The following is a 14,161-nucleotide window of genomic DNA, read 5'->3' on the forward strand; positions in this document are numbered from 1 at the left end:
TTGCTTTTATAATGTTTTTTGATCCATTTCCTTATCATACAAATACATATAGCCGTTTCACAATCAGTCAAAGACATAGCAGATAAGCAATTTATTTCAATTTTCAGAGTCTTGAAACCTTTTTAACGATTTGAGGTAATTCACTGACGGGGAAATTATATCAGATTTAACTTTCAACAATTTATAACAACGTGTGAACAATCGAAAATGTAGTAATTACATCATTTATTTGATCCCTGCTGACTGGCTGCAATTACTTAGAGGGAGAGTCCATCTGATACACGAGAAAAAAAATTATGCTTCTGATGTTAAGTTCCTGTAGTTAAAAATTAACAAGCCTACACTTTTAGTAATCTTAGAAATATCAATTTGTAGATGTAGATATGACTGCAGATTTTACTGACATTTATTGTTAGTATTGCAATTCAAATTCAGCATCTCCCCCTGAATGTTAACTGGAACATGGACAGTTACTCAAGTAGTGCTGTATCTGCCATTACCTTTTTCGCGCTAAATTTGTAGTTGATAAGTATTGTGCAATCACGCAGACAGTATGTCAATCCAACTCATAGTGCACTTCAATTATAAAAATATGTACTTGCATTGATCACAGCGAGAAATTATAAATTTGATCATTTGTAGACGAAACAATGTATCTTACGCGTTTTTTTGTTTTAATTATAACAAATAAATCATAGTAACATTCATTCTTTCACCTATATATCATCATTATTTAAGTGACATCTTTAATATTCAAATTATATTAATCGGTTGGAATATATATGAATAGTAAAATAACATCAGATCAAAATTTCAGCAATTTTTAACGATCTATCAACTATCAAACAATTAATAATTGCATCATTATATAAAAAGTATAATAATAGAGAAAAAACATTTTTTTTTCCTAGGCTGCATTCTTGCACTTGATATTTGAGTCCACAATTTTAGTTACCATAGATATATTTGTAGATGAAATTAGGAACGTTTTTTTATTGATACCCATGTCGTCGAGTTAACTGGTTTCCAATTGAGAGAGGTGAACATATTTTCTGAAGGTGAGTTGCCAGTAACCACATTTAAAACGGGCGATATTCCTTGTTTTCCCAGTTGTTTAGCCAAGGCATTAATCACGACTTTAGCATAGCCTCTTCTTTTGTAACTGTCTAGGGTCTGTACTGTCCCTAGACCATGCCATTCGGAATGCATAGCCCAAGAAACCAAAATATCACCTTCTTTTAAAAACAGTCCGATACTTTTATTTACCATTACCATTGGCTTGAGAAATTGTATCGAATTTTCTGGGTTTTCCTTGTCTCTGTGTGGCCAAACAGAGTTTATTAGAGGGAGATGAGATGTATCCAGTTCTGCCAAGTAACATTCTTCAGGGACCCTGATAATTTCAAACGGAATAAAAGATTAATTGTTAATTATTATTTTCTTATAAATAGTGCAGAAAAAATTTATGCCCAATTCCCACTAAAAAAAGAAAAACAGAAGCTTGATGTGTTTGCATACTTTATTTCCACATTTGCACAATCCTCGGCAGACTTTATACGAAAAGAGCCTGGTACTTCTAATATTATTTCGATTCCTTCGTTAGTACGAAGAGTATCTAATACAGAAAATAGAACAGGCTGGATATATTCGTGAACACCACTAAATGTAATTCCCTTGTTATAGTCGAATCGTTTCGTTTTTACTAATGCTTCGTACAATCCCTTTCCAGAAAGCTCTTTCGTAAAGATGACCACGCTGCTCATTGCATACTGCAAACAAATTATAACGTACGATTCAATTATAATCAAAATTATCTTTTCCACTGTCAGAAATGTCAAACTGACTGGAATACATGTAAAGAATTATCATTATTATCATTATAAATTTCAGTTGTAAGCTAAAACCTTGTGAGACTATCTCCACCCTACTGGGGCAAAGTGCAGTTCAGAGCGTGTAGTTGGTTCTTAAAATTGTTGTCTGATTCCAATCTACTACCTGGTATGAGATACTTTAGAATCATAGATTGGACGATGAAAGTATGAAGACCGTTGTTTCAAAGAAAGGAAAACAAACTTACGCTTATTATTCCGACAAATGTCGCATCTTCATTGTACTTTCCATTAGCAGCGTAGATTTCTAAAGGCAAGTCTGGATTCAGCTTTCTCCATTTTATAGCATTTTGAATCCAATAATACCACTGAAATTTTGTATTCATTTTTACACACAAAAGACCTCTCACAAGAGCGAAATAAAAGAACAGATCACGTAACGAGAAAGGTTTTACGATTTTTGCTTTGGTTCACAGAATATTTATAAAAAAATAAAAAAATAAAAGAAAGTCAAGAATTTTTTTTTTCAACTTTTAAAATCGAGATACCAAAAAGTTAAAAAAGAAAAATACAAATATATATATATATATATACAAAAATTCCTAAGAGCACAGAGTGAATTTTTAGAATAAGGACAATCGTGAAAAAATATCAATTAAGACCATGCGTGTGAAAAAAAAATTATCTTAGATTGTAGAAAAATATGCAAACCACTGTTGAATTAAAACTCACCATTGCATAAGTAGGCCAATCGGATTTTAAGAGACTTTGAAGTAACGGCCATTCTTCTAAAGGAATTGGCTGCAATATATCAGAGCTGAGATCTACTGTCGCGGGCATGATTCGTAATACTGAATGCTCAATTGCCCCGGTTTTTTTTTTTTCTCCTATCAGCTGGAAGCCTTCTAGCAATTTGTCCCCGTTTTGTACGGTATCCTATTACTGTTGAATCATAATCATCATCAACGCCAGTGTACTATGTATGCTTTGTTAACCTACTGATAAAATAACAAATAAAGGGAATTTGAACGGACTGCTCTATTGAATACCATTATTTACAATGTGAATAAGAAAAAAGACAAATTCTTATAATGGACGTTGCGGGTGTGAGTGAGCGCATGTATAAACTGATAAGAAATAATAATATAAATAAATATATCTCGCTCTTAGAGCATATACTGTATATGCTCTAAGATCTCGCTCAAGCGTGTACGTCGATTAATTCTACTACCGCGTAATTCAAACAACGAAAATGGAGAATGTATGATAAGATACCAGAAACAGGGGGAAAAAAATGGGGCTAGACTGAAAAATTGTGAATTCAAAGCAAACTGTAACGAATTTTTTAATTCACCATTGGATAGGCAGACAAGTTAAATTTGAAGTATCACCGATTTTATGGGTATATCTGTTTTCTTCAGTTAACGTTGAATACAAAGTAAAGAGCATTTACTCTGTATTGTCTGTAACTCATTTTAAGAAATTACGTCCACGTAGATTGAAATTGCATTAAATTTGCTGTATAAGATAATGCTACCACTCATACTTTTTTATTTGTATTACTGTTATCATGAACAAGTGCAATAGGATGTACATTATTACGCTCAATTCTGTACCACATCAACTTTTGATAAATATCGAAGTTCGTTTCAAGTCAAATTACCGCAATACACTGTATGATATGCACATACTATTAATATCTGTTGCTCTATTCGCTGCTGAAACCATTTTTGTACTTTTGTACAATACGTCATACACTACCTTATAATATTCTGTATATATTATCTTTAATTTTTGTTCTTACTATCAATGTACAATAAAAACATAAATATTTACATTTCGATTAACAGTATTAGTATCTATAACATACAAATCTGTTAGAAGCACTGATAAAAATACCCAGCTGCAGGGATTATTAAAAAAAAAATTGATACTCTGAAACTTTAAAATTATTTTCAATTATTCACTTTATTTCGGTTTCCGGAAGATACTGCTCAACCGACGACCTTTTGGGGTTCCTGAAACATTCTGTCGAAATAGTTTAGTGTATTAGTTGAGAAATTTGCACTATTCTAATCACCGAAGATGACAAAACATAGTCGTTTTGGGGTTCAACTAAAATGAAGTACCTCGTCCTGCCTTCGAGAGTTTCCTCCAAACAAGTCCTTCAGGCGCCTAGGAGTGGCAGTCGAGCGTCGTTCGACATTTCGTTCTTTCAATACTCTTGAAGTTGGACTTCTCGATTCATTACCCTAAAGTCACAATTATCAAAATAGTTTTACAAAGGAATACTTCATTTCGAAATATGATACGGCTGAAATAGTGAACAACAATATTTAACGCTAACCTGGAGTGACAGTCTGCCTCCGTTTTTGCTGGGTGTTGGAGGTCCAGGACGTTTGTACATGGTCTATAATTAAACATCAAATTCCAAAACCTCAGTGACACAAAAATTACCCACAAATAGTACCACAACTGTGATAGTCTTTTTTTGGAAATTCTACATATTAATTGACTAAGTGGAACATTCAGTAAATATCTATACCACTCACTTGTGTTCGGTCTCGTTTTTTAGATTTTTCACCAGGAAGCAGACTCTGGCTTAGACTATCATTGAACAAGTCTTCCAACGTACTACCGCTCTACAACAAACACAACAGACAACACTTGACAAATAGACATAAACATAAGAACACCAGATCTCCAATACGCCACACAGAATGCACACATGTAAACATACGACATGAACTCAAATATTTTGCATATTGCTATTCTCAGAAAACCCACTTTGATTTCTTCTTCTGTAAAAGTTCCTGGCTGAAATTGTGTCTCAGCTGGATATGATGATTTCAAGTGTGGTTTACACTGAGCGTTTCTCAGCTGAAGAACTGATAATCTTTCTAAGTCTGGGGCATCCGTACAGCGGCCTGCTTTCATGTCCGCTGGTGATATAAAAAGTTTTCAACATCAATATACAGGTTTAGTAACGCAATGAACTGTGGTAATTCAAATCATTAGAATGAAAAAATCATACCTAAGTAATTGGTGTTGAACACTTCTCCCTCTTCATCCTCGGCTTTGAAAACATTCCCCATGCCCTGCATCATTTGTACACTTTGAATACTCTCGCGTCTTGAAGATGTGAATTCTTCTTTTATTGTATCGACAGTTCGTGCAGATGTTTCTTCTCGAGTAAATGTTGTAATCTCTCTTCGGTCCAAACTGTTACAAAAATATAACACAAGAGATTGGATAGCCGCTGAGCTTGTTTCTTTTTTACATAAAATGAATTTGTACGGCAACAATAAGTTACCTTAATGTTCTGCTTTTGTTTGATGAAGCAGATTGAGACATAGTGCTGTTAGAATTTGTAGTGGTATTCCTTTCGGCAAGCAGACGTTTCCTCAACTCATGCAACTGTTGCTCCAAATATTCTTTCTGCTGTTTCTCGACAAGGAGCTTCTCACCAACATCCCAGAACTCGGAACTCAGTTTGGTCACATGGTTTTTGTATTTTGTGATCTCTTCAGCATGTTTTCGACACTGTTCCTCCATCTTCAACTTTTGAGCATACAGCTTTTCCTGCACTTGTCTCTCCTGGTTTTGGTTTACTTTTGCAATCTGTTCGTTGTACGTGCTTTTCTGAAATGTATTTGTTTTGACTTATAGAATGGTGAAATGCACCTATTGTAGAGAATATTTGGAACCGATAGAAACAATAAAAATTTCTAATTCAATTAATTTCATGACAACTTTACGTTCATGTTTCATTGGAAAGTTTTACTCTCATTTAGTATAACTTACTGTGCATGCATGAATCCACGGATGAAAAAACATAATGCATGAGCAACAATTATTCAATATCATCCATAAATGATAATAATAGTGTGGTAAAATTAAAGACCGATTGAAAGTCATTATATAAATAAAAGAGCAAACTGACTAGGTAATGTTCTTCTATGAAAATATGTATTTTGCAGAAATAAATTGACCAAGATACAATAATGTGCTTTATTAACTAATAAAGTAGGATAAAATTACAATAAACGAATAGGCGAACGTTTTTCTTGCAATGCTAGAGATATCCTTTTGATTTTGTTCCTTTCAATGTTGTATAATCGTTTCTACAAATTTATATTTATTTAAAAAATATTTCTATAAATCATCCTCACCAACAATCACATCCAGAATAATCCGTCTGTCTTAGCAGTAAGTAAATGAGTATGAAAATTATTGTTATCACCCCACCAAAATAAATGATAATTACAAACAATGTATGTACATGAAAATTTTTATCATTAAACTTAATTATTCTTCGCCAATGCCAGCGATTGTGAATCGTGTACAAACTTACCATTTTTTGTTTGATTTTTTCCAACTTCTGGTCATATTCAATGTGTACTTCTTTCAAACGAGAATCAAAATCTTGTTCCGTAGGTCGCTTAGAGAGCTCTATTTTCTCTGCCTCGAGTTGTTCTTTTTCTAGCTGCAATTTCGAGATGGTAGTTTTCAATTCCTCCGAATTCAATTTCTGATCAGGAGTTAATTTCTCATTCTCCAATCTTTTGTTTTCCTTTCTCATTTCGTCAAGATTTTTTTCCAGCTTTGCATTCCTCAAACGAATTACATTTAATTTGTCTTTGAGTTCTTTTTTCTCTTTTGTTTGATTTTTATTGTCTTTTTCTAATGAATCACACTTTGTCTCCAAATCGATTCTAATTTTCTTCTCTTCCTCATACTGGGAGGCCAACAAATTTTTATCCTCTTGAAGACGCAGTATGCCATCTTTATCAGAGAAAATCTGACTGTGGATCATCCCGACTGATTCTAATACGATTGCTATTTCCATTTCAAAGTCTTTACTCTGATTCTCAAGATTTTCTATCAGAATTGTTTTTTGATTCTTCAACTCTTTTAATGTTTGTTTAAGGTCAAATAAATTTTGTCCAAATAATATTTTGTCTTTGTTCAATGAATCTACTTTCAATCTTTCATCAGATAATTCCTTTTGTAATTTTTCAACATCTTCTAACAGAACTACGTTCACTTTAGAAAGCACCTTTAAATCAGATATCTCCTTCAAATATTTGGAAAGAATGTTTTCATCTTTCTTTTTCATTTCTTCCCAGTGCACTATGTCAGTTTTTAATTTTGATACAGTCTCATTTAATGCATCTACTGTAGCGTTAAAGTTTTTCAGATCTGCGTCTTTGGTGTTTGAGATCACCTTTATCGAATTGATCAAAGTTTTTAGTTGCTTAGAAAGATCTAAAACTGTTAATTTATCAATGTCCGTTACTGTATCGCCTGTTAATTCACTAGAGCAATTTACCAACTCTGCCAAAATCGAACTGCAACTCTCTACCAGATTTTTGTGCTCAATACTTTCTAATTTCAATTGATCAATAATGGTAAGGCCTTCTTTTTTATCAGCTTCTATTCTTGCTACCATGGATTCTAGATTTTCTACCATTGTTGTTTTCGTGTTCAACAAATCCTGCAACACATTCATTTTTTCGCTCATACTACGTAAATTTGACTGTAGATTTTCATTCTGGTGCTGACTCTCTTCCAATGATTCTTTCTTTGATAAAAGTTGTGTTTCAAGTTCCCCAATTTTTTTCAGTAAATGCAATTTTTCCTGCTCTACTTCTTCACTCTTTTCGCGTAATTCTTCTTGAGCTTTGCACAAGCCTTCTATAGTAGATTCTAAAGATTTTATCTCATTATTCAAATTTTCGTTCGACTTTTGGAGCTCCATACTTTTTGATGACTGAATTTCAACGATTTTATCCGTTTCTAATTTCGCTTCAGCTAATGCGGATTCCAAAGTTTGTATTTTACTTTTTGCCATGTTAAACTCCTTCTGGATAATTCTCAACTTATCCTTTACATCAGATAATTCAGACTCCAGCTTCACATTCTGCTGTTCTAGCTGCTGTGACAGTTCTTGTTTTGATGTAAGCAAATTTTTAGTATCTTCAATGTCCTTAAGTATCTTCAATTTCTCTTGTCCTAAGTGCATATACTTTTCTTCCAGAACTTGATACCTAGTTGATTCCCTCTTGAGGGTTTCTTCCTTTTCTTGCTTCATATCAATTACTGTGTCCTGTAAGGCTTTGACTTTGGTTCTCTCTACAACCAATAAATCCTGTACAGTTTGGAGTTCTTTGGTCAGATCTTGCAAGTTTGACTCCAGTTTTTCATTATTTTGCTTAAACTCTGTCAAAGTATTCACGTTTGAAGCTAATTGTTCATTTAAATCTTCAGTCCTCGCTAGTAAACTTGACTTTTCGCCTTCTGTATTTGCAAACTTTTCTTCGAGTTTCTGATATTTTACCAATTGATGTCTGACTGTTAGTTCTTGTTTCAATTTCAAACGAGTTACTACAGATTTTAAATCATTGACTTTAGATCTTTCTTCTGCCAGAGAATCTGTTACAATTTGAATTTTACCATTCAGACCTTGTAGACTTGACTCCAAATTTTCATTATTTTTCTGAAGTTGCTTCAACAGGTGTTCTTTCAATCCAATCACGTGATTCAAATCTTCGGTCTTTTGCAGGAGAATTGACTTTTCTCTTTCTGAATATACAAACTTTTCTTCAAGATTCTTATACTTTAATAATTGCTTCGCAATGATTGTTTCCTGTCTTAACTTTAGATTAGTTACTGTAGATTCTAAATCCTTAACTTTGGTACTCTGTTCGGCTAAAGAGTTTTGAACAATTTGATGTTTTCTGTTTAGATCTTGCAAATTTGATTCCAAATTTTCGTTATCTTGCTGTAACTTTGTCAGTAGATTCTCCTTCACCGTGATCATATGATTCAGTTCTTCAATCTTTTGTGACAGTCTTAATTTTTCTGTATCTAGATTCATGTATTTCTTTTCAAGATTCTCGTACTCTAACAGGTGCTCCTTACTGCTCTTTTCTTTTTCTAATTTGATGCATGACACCGTGGATTCTAAATTCTGGACTTTAACTTTCTCTTCTGCTAAATCGTCCTGTGCAGTTTGATGTCTATTATTCAGATCCTGTAGAATTGATTCCAAGTTTCCGATGTTTTGCTGAGACTTCTCCAATAAATCCACTTTCACTGTAATCATGTGACTTAGATCTTCAGTCTTTTGCATGAGATTTAATTTGTCTTTTTCCAAAGTTGCATATGTCTCTTCAAGATTCTGATACTTTAATGATTGTTCCTTGGAAGCTTCTTCATGATCCAATTTTAAGCGAATTAATGTGGATTCTAAATCCTTCACTTTTGTTTTCTCTTCTACCAACGAATTTTGGATAGACTGATGTTTACTGTGTAAATCCTGTAAACCTGATTCCAAGTTCTCAATATTTTTATAAGACTGTGCCAATGCACTCTCTTTTAGTGAAATTGTGTGATTTAAGTCTTTCGTTTCTTGTATCAGACTTGATTTTTCTTTTTCCAAATTTGCATACTTCTCTTCCAGATTCTGGTACTTTAATAACTGTGCCTTAGTAGTTTCTTCTTGTTCTAACTTTGACTGAATTACTGTAGATTCCAAATCCTTTACTTTAATTTTTTCTTTTGCCAGAAAATCTTGCACAGCTTGAAGTTTGCTGTTTAGTTCTTGTACACTTGACTCCAAGTTTTCATTACTTTTGCGAGAATGCTTCAATAAATCGTCGTTTAATACAATCCTGTTATTCAGATCAAGAATTTCGTGTGACAGACTACCTTTTTCTTCTTCAAAATCAATATAGTTTTTTTCGTATTCTACTTTCATCTGTCTTATTGTTGATTCCAAATCTTTGATTTTAATTTCTTCTTCACTCAAAAGTTTTTGCATTGTTTCTCTGTTTCTGTTTAGATCACGTAATTCTGACTCAAGTTTTCCATTCAGATGATGAGACTGTTCCAGCAGCTCCTGTTTTGCGAGAACTGAAATTTTCAGTCCCTCAATTTCTGTCAATAGATTAATTTTTTCTTGTTCCAAACTTGTATGCTTCTTTTCAAGGTCCTGAGAACACCTGGACTGATTTTCAATAACTTCTTCTTTTTCTTGCATAATCACACTTAAATCTTTTACTCTGATTTGTACTTCACTTAGCAAATTGTGTACAGATTGAAGTTTCCCATTTAAATCCTGTAAGGATGACTCTAGGTCGTTTATTTTGTCTGAGGACTGTTTTAGGAGCTGCTCTTTCGACTCCAGCAGACCTTGAAGGTTTCCAATATTTTTCATTTGACTCAATTTTTCACGCTCCAAGCTTTTGCATTTTTCTTCAAGGCTTTGATACCTGGATAACTGCATCTTCGAAGTTTCTTGATTTTCTAATTTCGTTTGACTCAATTCTGCTTCCAACTTCTTAACTCTAGTTGTTTGTGCACTTAATAAATCTTGTACACTTGTCAATTCGCGTTTGAGATTGTTGACATTTGACTCCAATACTACCTCCTGTTGCTTAGCTTGCTTCAATGAATTTTCGTTCAGTGATATTGAGTTTTTCAGATCCTTAATTTCTCCTAGCAATTTCGACTTCTCTTCTTCCAAGTTTGTCCATTTTTCATGAAGACTGTCGAACCTCGAATGCTCGTGTTCAAGTATTTCTGTTTTTTCCAACACAACTGCTTCCAAATCTTTCACCCTGACGCTTTCTTTGCTTAATAAATCATGAGTTTTTTCAAGTTCCAGTTCTAAATCTTTCAAAAGTACTTTTAAATTGTCTTCGTTATTTACAGATTGCGTCAATAATTCTTCTTTGGATAAAAGTAATGATTTGAATTTTGAAGTTTCTTCTTGAAAATGTAAACTCTCTCTCTCGAACGTGTTACTTTTTTCAATGTAACTTTTTAATTCCTTTTGCACTTCAGACAATTCTTGCTCGGTAGAGCTCAGGTCAATCTTTAGAGTTTCATTGGAACGTTGAAGGAAGTGATATTCTTCCTGAACTGACATTAACCTTTGATTCAAATCTGCCAGTTGCACTTTGACAATTTTGGATTCTTCTTTTGCTTCCTGTAACTGAATATCAATAACAGAGCTCAATACTTCGCTGGCGTTGAACGATCTGGAATTGGAAGGAGACATTTGGGACATTTCCATTTCGAAGCTCTGATTTTCAATAGTTTCTCTCCGTATTTCCTGAATATGAGCACGCAATTCTTCATTATGCATCGTGAGTTCTACTATTTCTTGGCTTTTGATGTCTGCCTCAAGGAGCAATGTCTCCAAGTTTCTCTCATTCATGTCAGACCTTTCCTTAATTGCTGCGCAATGTTTTTCGGAAGAAGCCAATTTCCGTGCAAGTGACTGTTTATCCTCCTGTAAACTAATGATCTCAGATTTCAACTGTACTATTTCATCAGTTAAAGCTTGTACTTTGACACTGATTCGATTCTTTGGCGTTTTAATATCCTTCTTCTTCTTAGAGGATTGGGGAGTTTCCAGGCCAGCTGATTCCTCGCGCATTTTTTTAATTTCTGCCATCTTTTCTTGCAATTTTCTTTGCAGGTTGTTTATCTTATCTCGTTGTATCTCGAGATCTTCTTGTAAGTCGGCTTTCTCAAACCTTTCAGTTTCTAACTCGGCCCTCAAGCGTCTTACTTCTCGAGTTCGATCTTCCATTACCCTGTTAAAATTTTTTCTTACTGTGGTTACCGGCGAATTAAAGAAATCTTTCAAAGGTCTCATTTTCGGCGTAACTGGTGGCGTTTTCGTTATGGTGCCTGAAGTTTCCATGATTGCCTCGTGTATAGCTTCTTTTGTTACACTGCTACCATACTGCAACACTTTTTCCAAGAATGCCTTAATCTTAAGCTGAGTTTCATTACTCAGCTTAATGCACATTGGTCTGTGCAGTTTAGGTTCTTGGGAGGAATGAAGCAGCAGAAGTGAAGCAATATGAATTTCTTTAAAAGTTTCCTTATCATTTTCACTTTCCATTACGAATTCTGGATAAGTACCTAAAAAGTGCAATTTTATATTTTTTCTTTAAATACAGACGACAGAATGAATAATATCTTTAAAGTAATCAGAACAATTGGTACCTTGAATAAACCTTGATAAAAGGTCTTTGTCATCGAGATCATCCTCTGAGTAATTATGGCATCTAAGAATAGAAAGATGCATGAATTTAAAATTACGAACATACTTGTACAAGAATACATAAACATGAATGAAAAAATGAATACAGCTATAAAACAGTTAACAAGAATGATCACTCACAAGATTTTGATGAGCTTTGAATAAAACTTGCAATCCTGCAATTCTTCTATATCAACAACATTTTTCTCTAATATGTCGAGGCAATTGACCTGAAATTAAATTATAAATGATAAGTGAATAACATTGAACGAGTTGTACCAAGAAAAAAGATAAAAAAAGGTGCATCTTTGCTAACATTTATTGATTGATAGTTTTACTCTAGAAATTTATCATTTCACATAAATGTTTCATACCAAGAGTGAAATACTTGGAACCCATTCATTCGATATACTAACTTTTAGCCATAAATATTGACGGTAACTTATAGATCATGTATCAGGAAAGAAGTTTTATCCCAAACCAGACACTCAACTCTGGATCTTATAACTCAATTGGGATGTAAAATTTTAGAAAAAATAACTCTTATATTTTAATCTGCGTTTTACTATCGATTGAAATTTACAATCGTGAACTTTACAAGTGCTTCAGAATATAAAGACTCGACGTTTTCGTAGTAGCACGTAGCACTAATGTAAACATAAGTGGGGCTGTGTAAATTTTTGTCGATTCGACTACAATATACAATTAATATCATTTATTGGAGAGTGTGTAATAGTCAAAGAAATTTTCCGTAACCTCCGACAGAGCGGTGTAATGTGTGAAAAAATTTGCAAGTGGAGAAAACAAACGGACCGATTCAAAGGACGGTTACAAGTTTGGCAAGAGACGCGGCACAACAGGTTGTGAATTTAGCCGGTAAGTCGGTTGGACTAGGAGAAATTCTTACCCATTCAAGAACGGCGGTAGACCAAGCGTCCATTGTGCGGCACAAACACTTTACTCATTTACGGAATAGCATCAAGTGTTAATATTGAAACGAACAATCCTAAAGCATCATCGAATCCTCGTACTTTCCTGTCCGTAGACCGTTCCGTGAGCAGTCGTTTGATTTTAAACTTGCGTTCGTCAGTGATTGGGTACTCACGACAGAGGAGGTGTACCTTATAAAATCTAAGATAAAGTTTAACGAGTACAGAGCCATCTTGAGGAGTTTCGCTGAACTAACGGACACAAAATTACCACTGAACATAGAACGTCCACTCGTGTTGAAATATCCTGGGGAGATGTTCAGTCGGTAACTATCACTGATCTTTATTTATAATTATATTAGAGATCTATAATAGAGATTTATAATAGAGATCAGTTGTAACTGTTCAAACAACGATGCATTGCACGACAATTGAATGGTAATCGTAGAAGGGAATGGCGGCAATCTTCTTCTTATGGTGATCCTCTACGAAAATCTAATTTTTTGCGACTTGTTCTAACATTGCCTGACATTTTACACGAGAATAACAGATCGAAGATTTCAAATCTGTAGCTCACGGCTATTTCGTGATGGATTTATTATTTACTGTAATGGTTATTTGAATGTGACGGTGCAACAATGTGAAAGGTGTTTAGGTCAGTAAATATTCTATACTGCTGGTTTGCAATGACTCGTTATTGTTTCAAATATTTCTATATTTCAACTCTGCTTTTCAAGATTGTTCAACTGTAATTTTCATCTAAACTGCATGCGAATAAAATTAATTACTAGTGATACTGGAAAGAAGAATAGCAATAACTATTATAATAATTATTTTTATCGCTATATTGTATAATCAGTTGTCAGTAATTGAATTATCATACAGTAACAAGTCCGGCCGTGTTCTATAATAAAATCATAGTTGTATACGCAGGGTATACTATAAGGTACATACATTGTGCTCATTTATCTTCAATAGTATATTATAATTGAAAATGCCAATGCGACGAGGTCCAAATATAGTTTAAATTAATCACGTCCTGATATGGCACTGGGGCCGTCGAGGAAGCAGTCGCAGTATAAGAAAACTAAATTAATCAATTCGACATTCTCAACGATTCAATATATTCTTAGGCGAAATAATGTTGATGAAAAAAGTGGGATTGTTCAATTATTTTCAGTCTACTAGAGTGTATAGCGGAGATGTCAGCACCACCTTCATAGACTCCGTGGTCGGTGAATAACGTGAAAATTTTTTTTGACCGGGAAATTATAAGTGGGTTGCTCTTGGTATCATCGTTCATATAAATAAAATTGACAAACACTTGTTTGACGTTTCGG

General features: G+C 33.9%; 2 protein-coding genes across 4 annotated transcripts; both read right to left on the minus strand.

The window, feature by feature from the left end:
- Positions 1 to 747: 747 nt before the first annotated feature.
- Positions 748 to 2,699, minus strand: LOC124410677. Its single transcript, XM_046889234.1, has 4 exons — positions 2,562 to 2,699; positions 2,078 to 2,197; positions 1,519 to 1,769; positions 748 to 1,393 (listed from the first exon to the last, which is right to left on the minus strand). The coding sequence occupies exons 1-4, from the start codon at positions 2,667 to 2,669 to the stop codon at positions 979 to 981; spliced, it is 894 nt and encodes a 297-aa protein (XP_046745190.1). The 5' UTR covers positions 2,670 to 2,699; the 3' UTR covers positions 748 to 978.
- An 828-nt stretch (positions 2,700 to 3,527) lies between these two features.
- LOC124410660 (putative leucine-rich repeat-containing protein DDB_G0290503) lies at positions 3,528 to 12,983 on the minus strand. Of its 3 annotated transcripts, XM_046889202.1 has the most exons (11): positions 12,800 to 12,983; positions 12,034 to 12,122; positions 11,856 to 11,917; positions 6,184 to 11,771; positions 5,143 to 5,471; positions 4,864 to 5,051; positions 4,617 to 4,771; positions 4,382 to 4,471; positions 4,177 to 4,239; positions 3,959 to 4,081; positions 3,528 to 3,857 (listed from the first exon to the last, which is right to left on the minus strand). In XM_046889202.1, the coding sequence occupies exons 1-11, from the start codon at positions 12,830 to 12,832 to the stop codon at positions 3,798 to 3,800; spliced, it is 6,780 nt and encodes a 2,259-aa protein (XP_046745158.1). In that variant the 5' UTR covers positions 12,833 to 12,983; the 3' UTR covers positions 3,528 to 3,797. The 3 variants fall into 3 exon arrangements, with proteins under 3 accessions (XP_046745158.1, XP_046745159.1, XP_046745160.1); XM_046889203.1 differs by lacking the exon at positions 4,382 to 4,471; XM_046889204.1 differs by lacking the exons at positions 4,177 to 4,239; positions 4,382 to 4,471.
- Positions 12,984 to 14,161: the final 1,178 nt, after the last annotated feature.

Source organism: Diprion similis, chromosome 9 (genome assembly GCF_021155765.1).
Source record: "Diprion similis isolate iyDipSimi1 chromosome 9, iyDipSimi1.1, whole genome shotgun sequence".
Taxonomy (NCBI): domain Eukaryota; kingdom Metazoa; phylum Arthropoda; class Insecta; order Hymenoptera; family Diprionidae; genus Diprion; species Diprion similis.

Coding starts and splice junctions, on each gene's coding strand:
- LOC124410677 (XM_046889234.1), bottom strand. CDS start 2,669: ATGCCCGCGACAGTAGATCTCAGCTCTGATATATTGCAGCCAATTCCT. Junction 1,770..2,077: donor CATTTGTCGGAATAATAAGC/GTAAGTTTGTTT, acceptor ATTTGTTTGCAG/TATGCAATGAGCAGCGTGGT. Junction 1,394..1,518: donor TGTGCAAATGTGGAAATAAA/GTATGCAAACAC, acceptor TGAAATTATCAG/GGTCCCTGAAGAATGTTACT.
- LOC124410660 (XM_046889202.1), bottom strand. CDS start 12,832: ATGGACGCTTGGTCTACCGCCGTTCTTGAATGG. Junction 12,123..12,799: donor CTACCGCCGTTCTTGAATGG/GTAAGAATTTCT, acceptor ATTTAATTTCAG/GTCAATTGCCTCGACATATT. Junction 5,052..5,142: donor AACAAAAGCAGAACATTAAG/GTAACTTATTGT, acceptor TTTTTGTAACAG/TTTGGACCGAAGAGAGATTA.